This window comes from Alternaria arbusti (assembly GCF_024043155.1).
Source record: "Alternaria arbusti strain BMP 1465 chromosome Unknown scaffold_30, whole genome shotgun sequence".
Lineage (NCBI taxonomy): Eukaryota > Fungi > Ascomycota > Dothideomycetes > Pleosporales > Pleosporaceae > Alternaria > Alternaria arbusti.
The window spans coordinates 150557-167926 of record NW_026249970.1 but is presented as its reverse complement, the minus strand read 5'-3'; the positions used below and the strand labels follow the sequence as shown (position 1 = coordinate 167926).

The 17370-nt window shown below is 52.0% G+C and overlaps 8 protein-coding genes across 8 annotated transcripts; 5 read left to right on the top strand and 3 right to left on the bottom strand.

Annotated features, from left to right (window-relative positions):
- Positions 1-989: 989 nt before the first annotated feature.
- Positions 990-3278, top strand: J4E86_011177 (uncharacterized protein; the record flags this gene model as incomplete). Its single annotated transcript, XM_051451671.1, has 3 exons — positions 990-2228; positions 2943-3162; positions 3223-3278. The coding sequence occupies 3 exons, from the start codon at positions 990-992 to the stop codon at positions 3276-3278; spliced, it is 1515 nt and encodes a 504-aa protein (XP_051297210.1).
- A 320-nt stretch (positions 3279-3598) lies between these two features.
- Positions 3599-4055, top strand: J4E86_011176 (uncharacterized protein; the record flags this gene model as incomplete). The annotated part of the gene is made up of 3 exons (XM_051451670.1): positions 3599-3647; positions 3744-3995; positions 4048-4055. The coding sequence occupies 3 exons, from the start codon at positions 3599-3601 to the stop codon at positions 4053-4055; spliced, it is 309 nt and encodes a 102-aa protein (XP_051297209.1).
- A 291-nt stretch (positions 4056-4346) lies between these two features.
- J4E86_011175 (uncharacterized protein) lies at positions 4347-4752 on the top strand (the record flags this gene model as incomplete). The annotated part of the gene is made up of 2 exons (XM_051451669.1): positions 4347-4401; positions 4457-4752. 2 exons carry the CDS (start codon positions 4347-4349, stop codon positions 4750-4752), a joined length of 351 nt encoding a protein of 116 aa, XP_051297208.1.
- An 873-nt stretch (positions 4753-5625) lies between these two features.
- J4E86_011174 (uncharacterized protein) lies at positions 5626-6087 on the top strand (the record flags this gene model as incomplete). Its single annotated transcript, XM_051451668.1, has 2 exons — positions 5626-5704; positions 5765-6087. 2 exons carry the CDS (start codon positions 5626-5628, stop codon positions 6085-6087), a joined length of 402 nt encoding a protein of 133 aa, XP_051297207.1.
- Positions 6088-6905: 818 nt separating this feature from the next.
- J4E86_011173 (uncharacterized protein) lies at positions 6906-8846 on the top strand (the record flags this gene model as incomplete). Its single annotated transcript, XM_051451667.1, has 2 exons — positions 6906-7405; positions 7463-8846. 2 exons carry the CDS (start codon positions 6906-6908, stop codon positions 8844-8846), a joined length of 1884 nt encoding a protein of 627 aa, XP_051297206.1.
- A 454-nt stretch (positions 8847-9300) lies between these two features.
- On the bottom strand, positions 9301-9785 carry J4E86_011172 (uncharacterized protein; the record flags this gene model as incomplete). Its single annotated transcript, XM_051451666.1, has 3 exons — positions 9301-9387; positions 9461-9573; positions 9677-9785. The coding sequence occupies 3 exons, from the start codon at positions 9783-9785 to the stop codon at positions 9301-9303; spliced, it is 309 nt and encodes a 102-aa protein (XP_051297205.1).
- A 3382-nt stretch (positions 9786-13167) lies between these two features.
- On the bottom strand, positions 13168-13819 carry J4E86_011171 (uncharacterized protein; the record flags this gene model as incomplete). Its single annotated transcript, XM_051451665.1, has 2 exons — positions 13168-13473; positions 13547-13819. 2 exons carry the CDS (start codon positions 13817-13819, stop codon positions 13168-13170), a joined length of 579 nt encoding a protein of 192 aa, XP_051297204.1.
- A 2167-nt stretch (positions 13820-15986) lies between these two features.
- J4E86_011170 (uncharacterized protein) lies at positions 15987-16956 on the bottom strand (the record flags this gene model as incomplete). Its single annotated transcript, XM_051451664.1, has 3 exons — positions 15987-16495; positions 16543-16749; positions 16797-16956. The coding sequence occupies 3 exons, from the start codon at positions 16954-16956 to the stop codon at positions 15987-15989; spliced, it is 876 nt and encodes a 291-aa protein (XP_051297203.1).
- Positions 16957-17370: the final 414 nt, after the last annotated feature.

Below are 17370 nucleotides of genomic sequence, written 5' to 3'. Positions count from 1 at the left end.
GAGTGGATTCAACTGCTGACTATGGACAGGCGTTGGTCAACTCCTCGTCATATTTAGAGAGACTTTCACTGATCTTCATGGATGTTGGTCGCTCAGCTCCACGATATCAGGCGTTGGGACTTCTTTACCCCCGGTCAAGACTCCTCCAGTCCCAGATCAACGAATACTTCATCGTGGTAGTGCACCTCTGCAATCGTATCATGAAGTTCGCCCGGAAATCAACCTTCTCAAAGCTAGGCTATACGGTGAATGACTCGGACGTGAGAGAGTTGCAAGCTGAGCTCAACCTTTGGGCAAAGTCAATAAAAGAGGAAGTGGATCTTTTGTTGGCTCAGAAAATCGATATGGAAGTCCAGACTAGTTCAGCGTTCAGAGCTCTTTCAACACGACATGCAAAGGCAACTGAACATCAACGGAAACTGGCAGAAAGGCTCCGCATCCTCGATATGTTCTCAACACATGATTATGAGACACCCTGGAGGCGAATCCGCAAGACCGGAACTACTACCAGCTTTTTGCAAACCACCGAATATCATGACTGGAGAGATTGCAAGGCGTCAACTACGCTTCTCTATAGAGGCAGCATTGGCTCGGGTAAGACTGTCATGATGGCGAATATAGTCAACGATCTCGTTGCTCATATCGAAGGCACCGATGCTGTAGTTGCTTATCACTTCTGCGAGCACGACTCATGGGATCTAAATTGCCAACGAGTCCTTGGCACACTGGTACGACAAATACTCGAGACTGTACCGGACCTGACTACTTTGGACCCGCGACACAAACACTCATTCAGTGTGGAACAGTTCGTAACTCTGCTGTATGAGGTTGTTCCTCAGTCAACACACATATGGATAGTACTTGATGGACTACACAACTGTCTCGAAAAAGACAGAAATTACATCTTACTCGGGATCAAGGAGCTCCAATCAGTTCGGGATGTGCATTTATGTGTATCACATCGCGTGGACTCTCATAGTCTAGCAGATATGCCAATATTCCGCCCTGCTGTTGTCACGCTACAGCCCGAGAACGCCCAAGACATTGAAGCGTTTGTGGACACTGAACTGGAACGCTGTCTGACAACCCGTAAGCTGGTTCTCGGGGACCCCGCTCTTATATTCGACATACGGGACGCTCTAATGAAGGGCTCGCAAGGCATGTTTCTTTGGGCAACGCTACAAATTGAGTCATTATGCTCGATGAAGACTGATAAAGAGATTCGCGAAGCACTTCTTGATTTACCTCGCAATCTTACGCAGGTCTATAATCAAATACTGAACCAGCTGCAGCAACCTGGTCGAACTTATCAAACAGAGATATTCAAAATCATCACATCTACGATGCGACCGCTTACAATGGAAGAAATGCAGGAGGCCCTGAGTGTCACACTTGGCGATACAACCTGGGACCCCTCGAAGCTTCTGAACAGCGTGGATTCGGCTTTGGCAACTTGCGGCTGTCTCATTACCGTGGACGAAGAAGACGGCACGATACGTACAGTACACCCGAGCGTCAACCAGTACCTCATACAAAAAGATCGAGAGGGCCACAATGGCGGGGTTTGTCTCGACCCCGAAGAGGCCCGAACGTTCACGGCATCGATAATGGTAACCTACCTTGGCTATGGCCTTTTTGGTACGGAGCTATCGAGCCCCCTTCCCGCAATGCAGTTGGGATCAGCGCCTTCTCATATTATCAGCTCAACACTAGACAACTCCAAGTCCGTCCAGAGTGTCGCCCTGAGGTTTTTGAGGTCCATGAAAGAGTCGCAATTTGACGCAACAAAGGTTCTTGCCGAGAATCTCACGTTGCAGTCCAAAGTCAGCGCTCATCGATTTCCCTTCCAGTACTTGGCGAAGCAATCTATACTGATGTATCTATATTTACTCCCGATGCTACTCTGCAGTACCTCAGAAAACTTCTTTCGGGTCCTCAAGCAAGGGACAGTACGCCTCAAAACCCCGGCCGGGATAGTCGGGATAACCTGGGTTGCGCTCCAACCCCCTGGGAATACTGACATAACCGATCTTCTCAACAACCTGAGCCTTGAGGGGGACTGGAGCGGTAAACTGGCAATCGACATGTACCGCTTGCTTCCCAATGTGCTCCTCCGGGCGATCCACCTTGGTCACGAAGAATCGATCAAGTACCTATTAAACATGTACCGCCCCCTCTTTCAGGACTACCCCGCCGCAGTAGAAGGGATTCAAGGCAACGTTCCCAAGGTACTAAGGGATCTGTGCAAGTATCACTTCTTCCCGGGGTGTACAACGCAACCAACATCCCAAGAGCTTCGACACGTGCTCCTCGGGTCCAAACCAAAACCATTAACACAAGCTATACGCACACGCAACAAACATGTATCATTAGCACTCATAGAAGATGAGTTCATTATGGCTGATGATGAAATGCTTGAGGAAGACGGGGCGATTGAAAGCGCTGCAAAGTTTGAAACTGTGGGAATTCTGGACGCGATATTGTGCTCGAAGAGTTTTGCACACATATCGGCAGAAGATTCGCGTGAGCTCATTCAGAGGCTCCATGCCGATGAGAAATCTCGAGACATAATGTTTCGCGTACATAATCGGCAGCAGCAAAGACCGGGGCCTCGCAATGAGATGTTTACGTCCCTTTTCATGTCCACTTGGAAAGCCTAGCAGCGATTCTGCGCGACTTAGCAATTACGATAGCATTAATTTTGCTAGAAGGAGCATGCTCTCTAATAGCAAGCTTTGCTCTCGTCCCCTAGACTCCTACACTCAACTCCAGATCTTCCCGCAGCACCAGCAAACATGGCTACCGACGAGAAAAAGACCCAGATGCAGTTCGAGGAGAACATGAGAGCCACCATCATCTGTAAGTCTTCATCTGACTACGACTTCCTCACACATCTGACATCATGTATAGCCCAGGCTGGAGCAATCTACGGCCCAAAATAGTCCGCGGACTGCACTTTCGACGTTGTCACTTCCGAAAAGAAGGGGGGTCCCGACCAGGCGACTGGATACGTCGCCTGGGTCGTTGTCTACCCCGGCCCCTCTGCCCCGTCCTTCGGCCGCCAATGGAAGCCTGTTCTGCGGACATACCGAAAGATCAACTTGCAAGCCGCGTACGAGAAGCTCATCTACACTCTGCGTAACCAGATGGCCGATGTGATGCGTAAGTGGAGAGACATCATGACATTGCATATAAGATCAGTCCACTGACGAATGATCCCAGGTCAAATCGATCAGACTGCCGTCGCGACCGAGAAGTACGAACAAGGCGATGAGTAATATGATCCTTAGCATATGGGCTACTAGAGTTCATCAAGATGTGAAGATCGCCCGAGAAGTCACCGTCTGTTTACAGGGTCTGGAGACCTTTACGTTTTCGGTCTGGGCTTTGCTATTTGCGGTCACGCCATTACAGTTTAGCAAAGGCAAAACAGCCCTGCTCAAGTGAAGGAGAAGGAAGGACCGCAAACTGTCTTGGTGCACGTATGCTACGATAAATACTCTGCTTTCCGCTCCTTGCTCAGTCCTGCACTCTTGCATCCCTGATCCCAACTCGAAGCCTAACATCTACTCCAAATCCTCGCGCGACAACAGCAAACATGACCTCCGCAGCAGTGGAAGAAGAGGCGCTCAAAGCCATCATTATCTGTAAGCTTGATCGTGACCACATTACTCTCACAAATGAGAGAAGTCGCAAGATTAATTTACTGTCGCGACTACGTTCATGCTAATGCAATCCAACAGCTCACGCACGCGTGGTTTACGGTCCCGGATACCCTGCCGGTTCTGTATTCGATGTCGTTAATAGTAGCATTGAGAACCACACTCGTTTCAGGTCTCATGTCGTCGTTCACCCCGAAACTGAGCCATTTGTAGCAGGCGAAGTTGTGCCCGGCAAGTGCACTGTGGTCATGGCATCCGTGGAACACCCAAACGTACAGAGTAGCTACGAAGCTATCCTTCGGCATCTGCGCCTTCAGATCCCTGTAGTCTTGCGTAAGCAGAGAAGCATAATGATAAAGGAAACTCAGTTACTGACGAAAGGTAGACGGGTAGAAGCCAGACTAGCACCAACGAGCCAACAGCAATGGACTTTTTGACACTGGAACAAGGTTTTGGATTCGTCTGTAAGAGGATCTGTGCGTTATGTTTGCTCAGTAGTAGTCATGTAAAGCTATGAGGAAGGAAATTGGCTTGACACATGTAAAACAGCTTGAGTAATGTGAATACACGTGAAAGATGGGTATCGCTTCTTGGCACACAAAATGACTATAACCAGATCCGTTCTCTGCTGTCTACTTCCTCTTTCTTACGATAGGTTCGAAACGCCTGTCCCCTTCAGCGAAGATGGGAGATCACAGTCAAGTCATGCACGAAGAGGCGCTTGTTGCGCGCATACTGTGTACGTCTGAGCGCACCCAACGTCTCTCTGTCCATCCAGCTAATGTAGTCAACAGCACAGGCTCGTGCCATCTACGGTCCTAAATACCCCCATGGCTCCACATTCGATGTCATCTACAGCAGCAAGATATCTACAGGCAAGAACCTTGTCGTATGGCTCATCGTTTATCCAATGCCAGACATTGCTGCCTTCAAGACTGGAAAAGCTGTATCGAACGAGTGGACTCCAGTTCTAAAGTCGCGGCGCATAGACGAAAAAGGAACTGGTTCCACCCTTCAGCGAGGTTACCAAGATCTTCTGGGGGAGCTACGTAACATGATGGTCGAGACTATGGCTTCCATGGGTAAGTAGAAGATTGCGATGATTTGAGAGAACTGCTCGTCAGAGAAGACAGAGGAGACAGAGAAGTTAAAGAAGGACGACATCAGCACTGACAAGTATTCAGCGCTGAATCCAGCGGCTTGTGGCTAAGCTGTCAGTCGACTGATAGAAGGATACATGCATTGAGTCACTTCGCCGGCAATCATAGAGAGCAAGGCAACGGGTTACCGCACTGGCAAATACGACTTTGGTAGGGTCAAAACGAAGGTGAATGTGAGATGTATGTCAGCGCTTCGGCTCACACATAGTTCGCAATAGACCCTCTACTCCTGATTGTCTGCTTCTCGCTCTGACTGTTTCATACTCCCACGCTAAGACCAAAACCCTGCGCGACAACATCCGGAATGTTTGACAACTTCGAGAAAACCGGCGGCCAAGATCAATCTGAAGAGACGCTTAAAGTGGCACTGCTGTCGTACTGCTGCGCGCTTGGCATTGCCGAATGTGGACTAATCGAATGCTGAAGGTGGAGGTGGGCCCGGGATTGCGTCTTGTGCAGTACCATGGTAACCATATAGACAAGAAGAGTCTGATAATCGCAATCTCTCTTATTTCATTGAGGTGCACTTTTGCGCATGTAGCAGTGATACATTGCGGGAGTTGTGAGTGGCTCGCTTGCTCTACGTTATCGCAGTACCTAGGTACCGTTGGGTAAAGTGGATAGCATCCAAGATATAGCATCGCACACAACTGTGAGTCGAACAAGAGGGAAAGCAATAAAATTTGCACAGTACGGCGGTACCTAAGTATATAAGAAACCTTTCGCGCAGCAGCTCCAATTTCTTTAAAAATCTTACTCCAAAAAATAAATTACCACCAACACAACAAGTCGTAGAATACACGATGTCAGAGACAAAAGCTAGTGCCTGGCCCAGACCCGAATCCGTCATGTGCGAGAAAGAGATGAAGGCAGAGATCCTGCGTGCGTAATGCTATTCTTCGGTCACATCGTACTTTTTACTAACTTGTGACTAACCCGCAGTACATGCTCGTGTTCTATATGCCGAGCGTTCTCGTTTTGGTTCACATTTCGACATCATCCACAGCACGACCGACACCTCCAAAGAGCCTTATTACGAAACGCACCTTATCGTCAGTGTCCCATCGGATTATTGTCGAGCAGGAGACTGGGAACTTCTCATCTCGGTCGGCAAGAATAAGACTTTCGCGGACGGATTGGATGCTCTCATGATAGAACTTACACAGCGGCTGGGTAAAATCATCGGTAAGCACGGTGGCCGAAGACGAAAAGCGCGAGAACTAACTGAGCGGTTCTATTACAGAGCAGAAGAGAAAGGGCCGTGATCAAGTACCTATAAAGGTTCAGGAGCGCCGCGAGGACAGAGAGGCTAGAGAGGCTAGAGAGGCTGAGAATGAGAGAAGATGTCTCTAATCCATTCGATGGCGGAACTAAGAGAAGAGGCCGACTGGCTAACGGGACCACCGCGACTCGCAGCAAGAGTCTTGAACTAGCTGCACTCGACATGGCTTACTTTTAGATCTTCTTCGATTGGGTCGCTGAGCTGATGAGCATCGCTGGGAAGGTGGGAAAGACATCCTGATGTCAAGGGCAGTGAGCACACAGCCAGTGCACACACTCAGTTCCATACCAACACTGCTTGAGCTACTAGATAGCCTCCAAGCCTTTAAGATGAAGCAATGATCATCAACACTCCAAAGTCTCCCTCGTGTGAACGTCTTATCGGTATCAGCGTGTCCAAAGGCTTAGGTTTCCGTACTGTTGCGGTCCCCTGTATTCTCAGAGCACCTCACAAAGATAAAACATCGAATAGGTATGGAGCCTACGTCAAGACAAGATTTCACAAAATATATGATCTGATGGTAACGTAGGCTCTAGGGTATCCAGTTATCCTCTTGACTAACGCGAGGGCATTACAAAGAAACACTAGATCGAAGACGCGGCTTCCGTGGCGCGCTCTGGTACACCCACTGTGGCGAAGTCCGCAAGAGCCGCTCAATACGAGAAGAGAGAGAATACGAGAAAGAGAGGTAACACGAAGAACGAAAGTTGAATGCATCCCAACGACGTATAAATATGTCGATACCGTACGCTTTTCAGGTCATCTCATCAATTACTCACTGTCATTCCTCTCCTGTTGATCATGTTGCGCTACCTCACCCTCGCATCACCCGCCCTCGCATCACCCGCCCTCGCAAGCGCAGCCTCAACACCACCCCCACCATTCTGCCGCACAACCCCCTCGGACGCATCATGGCCCACACCCCCAGAATGGTCCGCCCTAAACGCCACAATCAGCGGCTCCCTAATCCGCACCGTCCCCGTCGCATCCTCCTGCTGGCCCTCCACCAACACCACCTTCACCTCCCCTCTATCCTGCCAAGAAGTCAACGACAACTGGTCGAACGGAACCTGGCATTCGCAACAGCCTGAGTCGATCGACTACCAGTTGTATGCGAATAATTCTTGCTTGCCAGATGAAGTGGGGAGTTGGTCGGAGAAACAGGGGTGTACGATTGGGGGGTTGCCGCAGTATATTGTTAATGCGACGGAGGAGGTTGATGTGGCGACTGCGATGAAGTGGGCTGTGGAGAGGAATGTGAGGATTGTTGTTAAGGGGACGGGTCATGATCTTAATGGACGGTAGGTATTTCTTGTCTTGAACATGTTGGTGAGAGGATGCTGACATTGCCTCGATAGATCAAGCGGCGCTTTCTCACTGTCAATTTGGACGCGCAACTTCCGCCACCTAACTCGCAACACAGCCTGGCGTGCCGCCAATAGTTCTTCCCCACCCGAAGACGTCTTCATCGTCGGCAGCGGCCAGCAATGGGGTAACGTTCTCTCCTTCGCGACAAGTCAAGGCCGGGTCGTGACGACAGGCCAGGATCCCAGTGTCGGTTTAGGCGGATACATCCAAGGCGGTGGTCATGGCCCGTTGGCTTCCACCTACGGTCTGGCATCGAGCCAAGTTCTACAGATGACCGTCGTAACTACCACGGGACATGTGCTTGTCGCCAATGAAGTCCAGAACCAAGATCTCTTCTGGGCACTGCGCGGCGGCGGTGCAGGACAATATGGCGTCGTCACTGAATATGTGATCAAGCACCACCCCGATCCGCGTAACGTCGTCATGGCAAGTGTCCAGATCAAACCCAAAGGCAGCACGAACGCCAGTATGGAAGCGTCGTGGTCGGCAGTAGCCAGTTGGCTCAGTGCGCTACCCGACCTCATGGACGCTGGACTTGCAGGCGCTGCAACCGTCGCAGTAGGAAGCACGGCACCGAAGTTCTTCCCTGATATCGACGTTTCGAGCGGTCCATTCACTGGTATCGGACTCAACCAAGTCTTCTGGGCGTTCAACACTACGCCCGCTGCCGTCGAAGCGCTCGTCCAACCCATCTTGACAAACCTCCTCCTTCAGTCCAGCACCAATACAAGCACCACCGGCAACGACAGCTCTCTCGTCTCAACTTCAATGTCGACATCAACTCACAGCAACTACCCCTCCTTCTTCACCACCATCTCCGGCGACAACGTCGCAGGCGGCGAATCCCTCACCTCATCCCGTCTCCTCGGCCGCGCCGAACTCGTCTCCACTCCCCACTCGCAAGTCATCTCATATTTGAAAATCGCAATGGCGAGTCAAAACACCACAGACCCAGGAAACTACGCCACCATCGGCCTCTCAGGCGGGCCCGGCGTGCACTCCACCCCATCCCAACACTGGGGCGCCTTACACCCCAGCTGGCGCACTGCGTACCTTCATTTCATCGCCACGGGCGCTACGATCAACTCCCGAGCCGCAGGGAGTGCGAAGCGCGCGTTGAGCATCGGTGCGGAATGGCACAACGCTGTTAAGGAACGCATGTGGGAGGAGTGGACGCCGGGGTCGGGGGCTTATATGAACGAGGCGAATCCGTATGTTGAGGGGTTCCAGAAAGTGTTTTATGGGGAGGGGTATGAGAGGTTAGTGGAGGTGAAGAGGAAGTATGATCCGAGTGGGAGTTTGTTTGTGTTGGCGGGTGTGGGGACGGAGGGGTGGGAGTATGATCTTGATAGTGGGAGGTTGTGTAGGGTTTAGAAAGGGGCGGTTGATGGGGTTGTGGGGTGTTGTGAAGTTGGTAGGTGGTATGCGCCCTGGCTGTCGTATTGGATAGATAGTGCATGTTGGTTCCTTGGTGGCCTGCGAAAATATGGCACGTCGATTTGGTACCCTTGATAGTATCCGGCTTTCACGTGTTGTGTTACGCGTCTGAAGGAAGACGGTGGGTCATAGTTGGCATTATAGTGGGGCGCGTCGTTACAAGGCAGTCTGTGACAGGAGGCGCGGTCCTCAGAGAGATAAAGAATTTCGTGAAATGTGACTGAATTGATTGTGTCAATTGGGTACTGCAGATAACTCATCATGCTATGATCCCATTTTCCCATCCACCGCTCCCGTCCTAGTATGAGCCAGTTTGATATGGCGCCCGGTGTCCTCATGTAGCCCGCAAGGGAGTCTCGTATATAGAGATCGTATGTCGTGCGTATTTCGTTTACTGGCCGACCTTCTTGGTCTCCTCCTGGAGCTCCTTGATCTGCTGCTTGGTGTCCTTGCCAGTCTCGGAACGATCCGCCTTGACCTATACTCTCTGTTAGCCAATGCCCTCATAACCGTGTTCTTCCATCTTCCTGAAGGGGGAAAATGCAACTTACAGCGCTCTCGCTGTCACTGGCAAGCTGCTCCTCCCAGTGTTGCTTGCCGTCCTTCTTCTTGTTGAGCTGCTCCTGCTTCTTCTTCTCGACCTCCTCGGCGCGGTTCTCGGAGTCTGTTCGCTTATGTCAGCTCGATTCCTTCTCGTTGTACGATGTTGGCACGCGTCCAGCTTTATGGTGCTGGTTGCTAAGCCGAGGTTTGCGGCGCGGACGTACGGAGAGCCGACTCCTTGCCAGCGGTGCGGGCTATTGACTGGGAGAAAGCGGCACGCTGGACAAAGGCAAAGGGAGCGCGACGGGTCGCGAAGGCACGGATAGCGGACATGGTTGGTTTCGGGGGTGTTTATGTGGAGGGAAGTTTGCGGGGTTTCGGCGGTATAGCTCGGGGCTTCTAGCTTTGGGTATGTTTCTGTGTGTTCGTGTAGCTTGACAGGAGGAAAGAAGGTCAATTGAGTCGATGGAGTATCCGAGTAGTATAGAAAGAGCTTGCAAACTTGGCAGATGGACGCTTCAGAAGGAAAGGTTGGTATGCTGGAGAAAACACACGTTCCTCGGTTAGTGGACGTGACTAGCTCCAGCAGACGACGTCATACTTTCCCCGGCCGGCAATCACCATTACGAACATTGGCCGATTCCTGTCAGCCACTCGACGGAGCCTCATTAGTCATGCCTTTGCGACAACTAACTCAGGTCTAGATCTGCAGAGGCTCTTGTGGATATGCAGGCCGCCCAATTCCAGCATAACGTACCAGTAGCCATCTGGAGCTTGGGGTCAGCTGCCCAAATGCCACCTGGCACAAAACAAAGTATCGGTTACATATCAGCTCTTGGCCATCGCGTCGCTGGCCCCAGTTTCTGTCCGTTCGTCTTGTTACTCGTGCCTGGGTATGCCAACGCGACGATGGACATGCACAGACCAAGACACGCGAATGCAATGGACCCACTTACACGTCGCAATTGCCATGATGGACGTCGACTTCGATTGCGGTGTCGAACCCCAGGCCTAGCAAGATGCTGTAGTCGACAGCAGTGTTTGAAAGACAGATAGCAACTCCTTACCGCTCGACGAAAAGCGCGTGAGACGACACTGGAGTTGCATGGCGAACATCGCGATGAGTAGCTGACTCTAGGTGCGTTGGTCAGAAAGCGATGAGACCCGACTAGAGGAGAGAACAAAGATGCCGTCTTTGTGGGAGAAGCCTGTGATGAGCCTGAGAATCTCGATTGGATTCGCGATACCAAAATTATTGCCGATAATGAGGACGCTGGATATGACTTGATTAGTACCGGCGTCTGCGTCACGAGTAGACAAGAGACGACTGGAGCGGAGAGTGCTTTCTGAAGAGCAGGAAGAGGATAGGGTACGCGCATCAAGTTTTGAAGTAGGGACGCTTGTAATGGACATGATCTCTTCGAAGAAAGCAAGATATTCTGTGTCCTTGTCGTCGAGCTCCCTGATCCCTTCTCTTCATCGATCTTGTCTTGCTACGTATTTAGTTGTTCATCCTCGATGCCGAGTGCTGATTGGTATTGTGTAGGACGCGTGCTCGAGCTATGGGCAATAAGAGTGTAGAAAGTGAGAACGATGATATCAAACCTGCACAGGTAGCCTTCGGCAAAATCAAGAGTTGTTTCTGGACAACGGATGGTAAAAGTTGGAGCCCTGATGAGCGTAGTCGGGCTTACCACTATTCCATCACGATGGGAAGATTGGTGTCCGACAACGGCATCTTCCATGCCAACGCTCGGGCGACTGTTGTGTATACTGCAGCTCTATCCTAATCATTTGTCTGCAATATACCATCATGACATTGATATTCTGCGTACTAGTCTGTGAAACCTCTTCCCCGGTATCTGCCGAAGCATAGCTGGTACCGTGATAAGTTATTGTAAGCTGTGTCTGATGCGATTTGTTCACGGGAACGGAACGGCAAGTCTTCCGCGGCTTGAATACACGAGCTACCAAGAAACGTGTTCAAACTTCAGTTATAGGTTCAGGATACATCGCGACGCCGTCTCAATAATTTCCTGCCCATCACTCAAGTCGATCTTCCATCACAAAACACTATTGCCAGACTTGCCTTCATAAATTTCCAACTTTAGCACAATTTCCAACATTATCAACAGAAAAACAAACAAACAACCAATACACTCAGTCCCTTTCTTGCCACACTACTCCCCAGACGATCCAACCACGTGCCGCAAACGACCCCAGGGCAGCGGTGCACTACCAGTTAGTAGCGAGTCTAGAATACACACCAATCTACCACACCCATCGCGCCAAACAAACTACCAAACTAATCGACTAACCCGCCGGTCAACTGCTCCTCGTGACAACTTCCTCAGGGACCCTTTATCTAAAGTTTACCCAAGGAATCGTCCATCACCAGACTGGCCTACCAACTCACGCCACAAGTCGGCATAGCTTCCCCCCTTGAAACTAGCCTGCATTCAGTGATCTTAGTCAGACTAGCATCGAGTCGGAAGTCCGGGGGGGGAAAGAGCCTAGCCTGGTACCTGAATGGACGCTGGAAAGCTGGACGCTGAGCAGAGCAGAGCTGACGGAGGGTCCGGCCGCGGCGTGGTGTTGGCGTGCGGGGTCAAGATAAACGATCTTATCTCGAGTTAATCCAGCTCGGTACCATGCGAACATGCTCGGTACCATACTAATAGCGAATTCGAAAGAAAAGTTGCTTTTCAAGTCAATAATTCACAAGATGGCAAGATGATGGTGAACAGGAGTATTTGAACAAAGTGTGCGTAGATTCCATTCCTAGGATATGTCACTGCCCCCGAAGACTCCAAAGAGCCATCGAGGCGTGTAGATATAAGGTAAGAGAGAGAGAACAGAGCTCTCCTCTCATCTAAGGAGAGAGAGAGATATCGCATAAAAGCGAAAATAAGGAAAAAGACGACATCCAAGAAAGAAAGATCAATCGCAAACCACACAACCCACGCCTACTCCTTTGGGGCCGGTGTTGTCGTCGTATAAATCCTCGTACAGTTGGAAAAGCAGAAACAAGACAAAAAGATGAGAAGAGAGAGCAACACCGACGGAAAAGCGAATTCCAGCGCCCAATGACTGCGTAGAATCATCCCAGCGTCGTCCGTACAACAAACAACTACTACCAAACAAAGAGTAGTGTTTGTGACAATGCGAAGAGGAACCCAAAAGATAACACCACCGATTGATGACTCCCACAACATGTACGCTCAGACACCGTCGCTTTCGCAAGATAGGCGCCCAACAAATGGTATATACCGACCGCTTGAAACCCGAGAGAGAGAGATAAGCCAACCGCACATAGGAAATCTACCCTTTGTAATGGCAAACGTCGACGAGACGCAGCCGGGCAACAAAGATACAGAAACACCGTTCTGTAACCAACAAGTTTTTCCAATAGGAATAGCCAGAAATGCGAGACCCAGAAACACCGTTATGTGCAAACCGCCGTTAATGCGTTAGCGCTTGTAAAACAAGGACCAAGCGCTCTATCCGGAAATGATGTGTTTTTCGCTATGATTGCAACGCCGTTGCCCCGTTCAAGTGGTATACCCAAGATGTCGAAGAAGATATCGTGATTTATACAGGGAGAGCCGGTGGATATCGAGAAGAAGAGGATTAGATCCAGGTAGCCACTAGCCTAGCAACACAGACGCCGCAATGTTGACCGAATAAAGACGCTCGGCCGCGTGCCTGCAAGACTTTACCAGCGTCGCGACATGAACTGTTGCTGCATCTGTCGGTTGGGGGAGACAGAGGGAGGTGGGCTAGCAACAGCGCGTGTCGAGGGGTCGACGATGGGGATGGCATTGCGTGTGCGCTGGGCTAGCGGCTGGTGCAGCTTGGTTTGCGAGTTGTTCTGTTGGAATCCGACGGGGGTGTACGGGTTGGGAGCCGAGGACAGGACAAACGAGGGGGTCGGCTGCAGCTGGTGCTGAAGCGGCGACTGTTCAGGCGAGCCGCTCGATAGCGACGAGCGGTCTGAGCCGGACGAGTGGATGGATTGCAACTGTTCATCGAGTGTCAGCGCCAGTTCAGGCGGAGTCGACGACATGGGCGGGTGGCAAATATTGGCGACTTACATCATCCTCAGTGAGCAGGTGGAAGGGGCAGAACATCTCGTCGTCCTCGATGTCGAATGAGCGGGCGGCCTCGAAGTCGCGCTTGTATGCGATGAGGGTGGGGGGCTCGACGTTGAACTCCTTGGGGGTGCGGACTTGGCGGAACTGCTTGTTGTGCTGCTGGGCCGAGATCCGGGGCGCCCTCCGCGATCGGCCGCCGTGGTGGTTGTGGGTGTGGGCGTTGAGGTGCTGGGGGTGGTGCTGCTGGGCACCGTAGTTGAAGAATTGCGACATGTTGGCGGTGGTGGTTTGTGGTGGAGTTGGTTGGGATGACTGTTGGGCGGGGAGGGGTTGTGTTGTAAGCCAGGCAGCGCGACCACAACAAAGGCGAAACAAAGGGGTATAGCTCGAAAAGCGGCGGGTAGCGGTGGTGCAAGATGCAGCTGCGGTGTGCGAGAGAGATGCGGGTGGTTTTAGTTATTAACTACGGGTATTGCGATGCGAGGCTGAGAAGATGTGGTGAGAGATGCGGTGCAGAAGTGCGAGGAGCAGGAGGAGCGAAAGGGCTGGAGATGAACAGGCTGGGTCAAACGAGATGTGTGGTGTCCGAGTGCCTCGATTTTAGTGCGAGGCCCGCCTGATTGGCTCGCAGCCCTGCTAGTTCGCCACTCCAGCGCCCCCTTGGACTCGAATCGCTCTAGCGCCGCAGGGATTAGCCGTTAGCGCCCTGTGCACGCTTCTGCGCTGCGAGGTCAGAGACGCCGCCAGGTGTGCGCAGACGGATCGCCTCCCGGGCCAGCGCCTTCATCCCTCCTGCCTCGAGCATCGAGGCAGCTTGGTTCAATAGTCGGCCACGCCTATCGCGCACTCCTAGTCCACCTAATCGATAGACTCCAGATAAACTCAGATGAGGATGCGCGCAAAAGTAAATCCCGGGCGGCGGCGCATCGTCAAACAGCCCTTATGCGACACATGACGCTAGGAGCTGCCAGCCCAGCGAGGCTGTGAGCTGGCTGGCAAGTGACCACCCACCGTCTTCTGCGCCCTGACCGCTTCTTCCGCACCTCTACCGCCGTCGCCAGGGGAATGCAGCCTGCCCATCCGAGCCACTGCCACCACCGCCTGTCCCCTCGAGGCCGCCCTTCAGAAGCCTCCGGGACTTGCACTTGCGATGCGGCCGCCCTTGCCGACGACTGAACGCTAACGCACCTGTGCCTGCGACGGCCAGCAGCAGCTTGACACCGTGGTTGAGCCCATGCCAGGATTCGCTCGTGGCCGCCGAGTCCCTGCCGACGGCGCCTGCCAATCCCTACCATTACGACGCACTGCCCATGTTCTGGAATGCCAGCTCAAGCACCCGCCTGTCCATGAATCTGTTGAGACCACGACCACCTGCTGACCAGCGCGACACCATGCGAACATCTGCCTCTGGGCCACGCCGTTGCACCTCCGACTGCCAGTGTCTAAACGCCGACGGCCATGCGAGACGTTTTCCACCCGTCAGTGTTTCCGAACACGCCCGGGCTTCATCTCGTGTGACGTCCCGACGGCTGGGATGCCGCGCCCTGGCCAATGGGACGCCGCCACTAGCTGAGACCAAAATAGCGCAATGTCTTCGTTCTGCCCGGCCCGGACGCTCGACGGCCTGTCCAGTGATCGACGGCCTTAGGCAGGCTGTCGTCACTCCATCTTGGGGTGATGTCGTCGTGTTATGGGTACTCCATGACGGGCATCGCGACCTCTCCATCGGACCCTGACCTGACCATCGTGAAGTGCCGTGACGTCCATCACTCGCAAACATTTCTGCGACGGGCCAAGCTTCCTCGCATGAAGAACCACTTCAGCTCGAAACACGCTCATTTGATCGTCTCTCTACCCTGCGAAATGCGCAACTCGACGCGAGCGTATTAATTTATATGAAAGCAGGCGAAGTGCATGTATTGGATGCATAACTGATGTCGATGAAAAATCCTACTGTGAGGCTGCTTACTGCTTAAAGTGCTGACCACCCCGATAAGCTCGCCGACAGGGTGGCCGCAGCTCGTGGTGGCACAGCGAAGTGATACCTGGGGAAGCCCTATGCTGCGGCGGGTGGCGCATGGCCGCTGTGATTGACAAGCAATGCATGTCCGCGAAGCCGTTTCGTCTGGCACCAGGTCTTCGGAAACACAACGGACGGATGTTTGCGTACTCGAAGAAAGCTAAACGCGTCATCTGTTGCGTTAGACATAAACGAGCGTAATGCCTGGGAGCAAGCAACCCAAAGTCTTCGTTATGTTAGAAGAATTAAATATGTCAAGTTTATCCTGCGGAAAGCTACAAATAAAAAATAGACCTGCTCGTGTGTGTTGAGCTTGTTGGCTGTACGGGATTCATACAGTGCTCATAATACCGTCGAGCTGCCAATACTCAAACGCCACTCATCAACCTCCAAAGACACCCCTTCGAGCCAAGCCAAAATCTACTTGTCCAGACCCCTTGCCTTAACAAACTTCGCAATCTGGTCTTTGCAAGTCTTATCTGTATACGTCTCCCAGACTTCATACAATGATATTAACTCCTGCGTGCACTCAACAACAGCCTCGATATCCACACTGCTCTCAGCAAGCCAGTCGACGAGTTTCTGTATCCTCGCCTGCATGCCTTGCCCACCGCGTGCATTACCCAGCGTCTGGAGTGCGTTGTTCATCCCGGCTGCATTGACCTGTGAGCCGATGGGCTTCAGGACGACTGCCAAGAACATCGCCGTGATGGCGATGACATGTGGTGCGTGAAGCAGCGGGAGATCTGTGAGGTAGTGATCGTTTATGATAGACCATGCTAGAGCGTTCTCTTCTTGCGTCAGTTGGAACTGGGTCTGCAGTTCCGCGAGGCTGCGGTATGGGTGGTGGAGAATTAGTTGCGAGTTCATCTCGGAGATGAGTGTGAATTCGCACTCGCCGATCTTAGAGACGTCGTTGAAGGATGTGTCTGGAACCTGTTAGGATTGTTTGGTTGATGTGCATGTGATGACTTACCCCAGCAATGTCGTGCCTCTGCCAGCACCATTCTGATGTGCTGCGGGCATTCCTCCATCTTACACGCTAGGTACAACGCTGTTGCCAGAACGAGCGCTGGATTTGTCCTTCGGATTTCTACCTTGGCGTAGAAGCGTCGGACGTATACTTGAGCAGTAGCCAAAGCTTGCTGTCGAATTCCCAGTGGTCTTGCCATTTTAGACAATTCTAATAAATGTCAGCATGAACCCGAATTACCAGGTCACGTTACTGACGATGCGAAAAGTAAATGCTCAGATGCCGCCGATCTGGTAAAGGATATAGGTTGACCAGGTTCCTCTCTGCATCTTCCATTCTCTTTCGTTCAAGTGCCAGCTCTTGCTTTGTGAAAGTCCAGAACTTCCGCTGGGTTGACTCCCAGTAACTAGACGACATGACGGCGACCGCGATACAAGAAATTATGATGCGAAGCTGAAAATACTGATTTGCTCAAGCGACTGTTTGATGGAGTCGTATGCCCTTCGAGTGGTGCGATAACCCTGTCAGATGTCTTCTCAACAGCGAACGCGATTTCGTCAGGCTGATAATAGTTTGATAATGCGGACGCCAGTGGACCAGTAGGCCAGGTACACGGCGACAGAAAACCAATCTCTCAACGCATTATCGGATGATGATCGATATGAAGTGAGTGCGCGATGCGAAGCGTAGAAGGAGGTGTCGGGGCTCAGACGTGGTGTCCAATCAGATGCGAGCGAATGTTAGGCTCCTGTCGTGGCTTCCCTCGGTGTTGCGGCATGGGAAGCTAGCCTCTTTCAGCCGCCCTCTCCAAGCTTTGAGACTGACCTCATA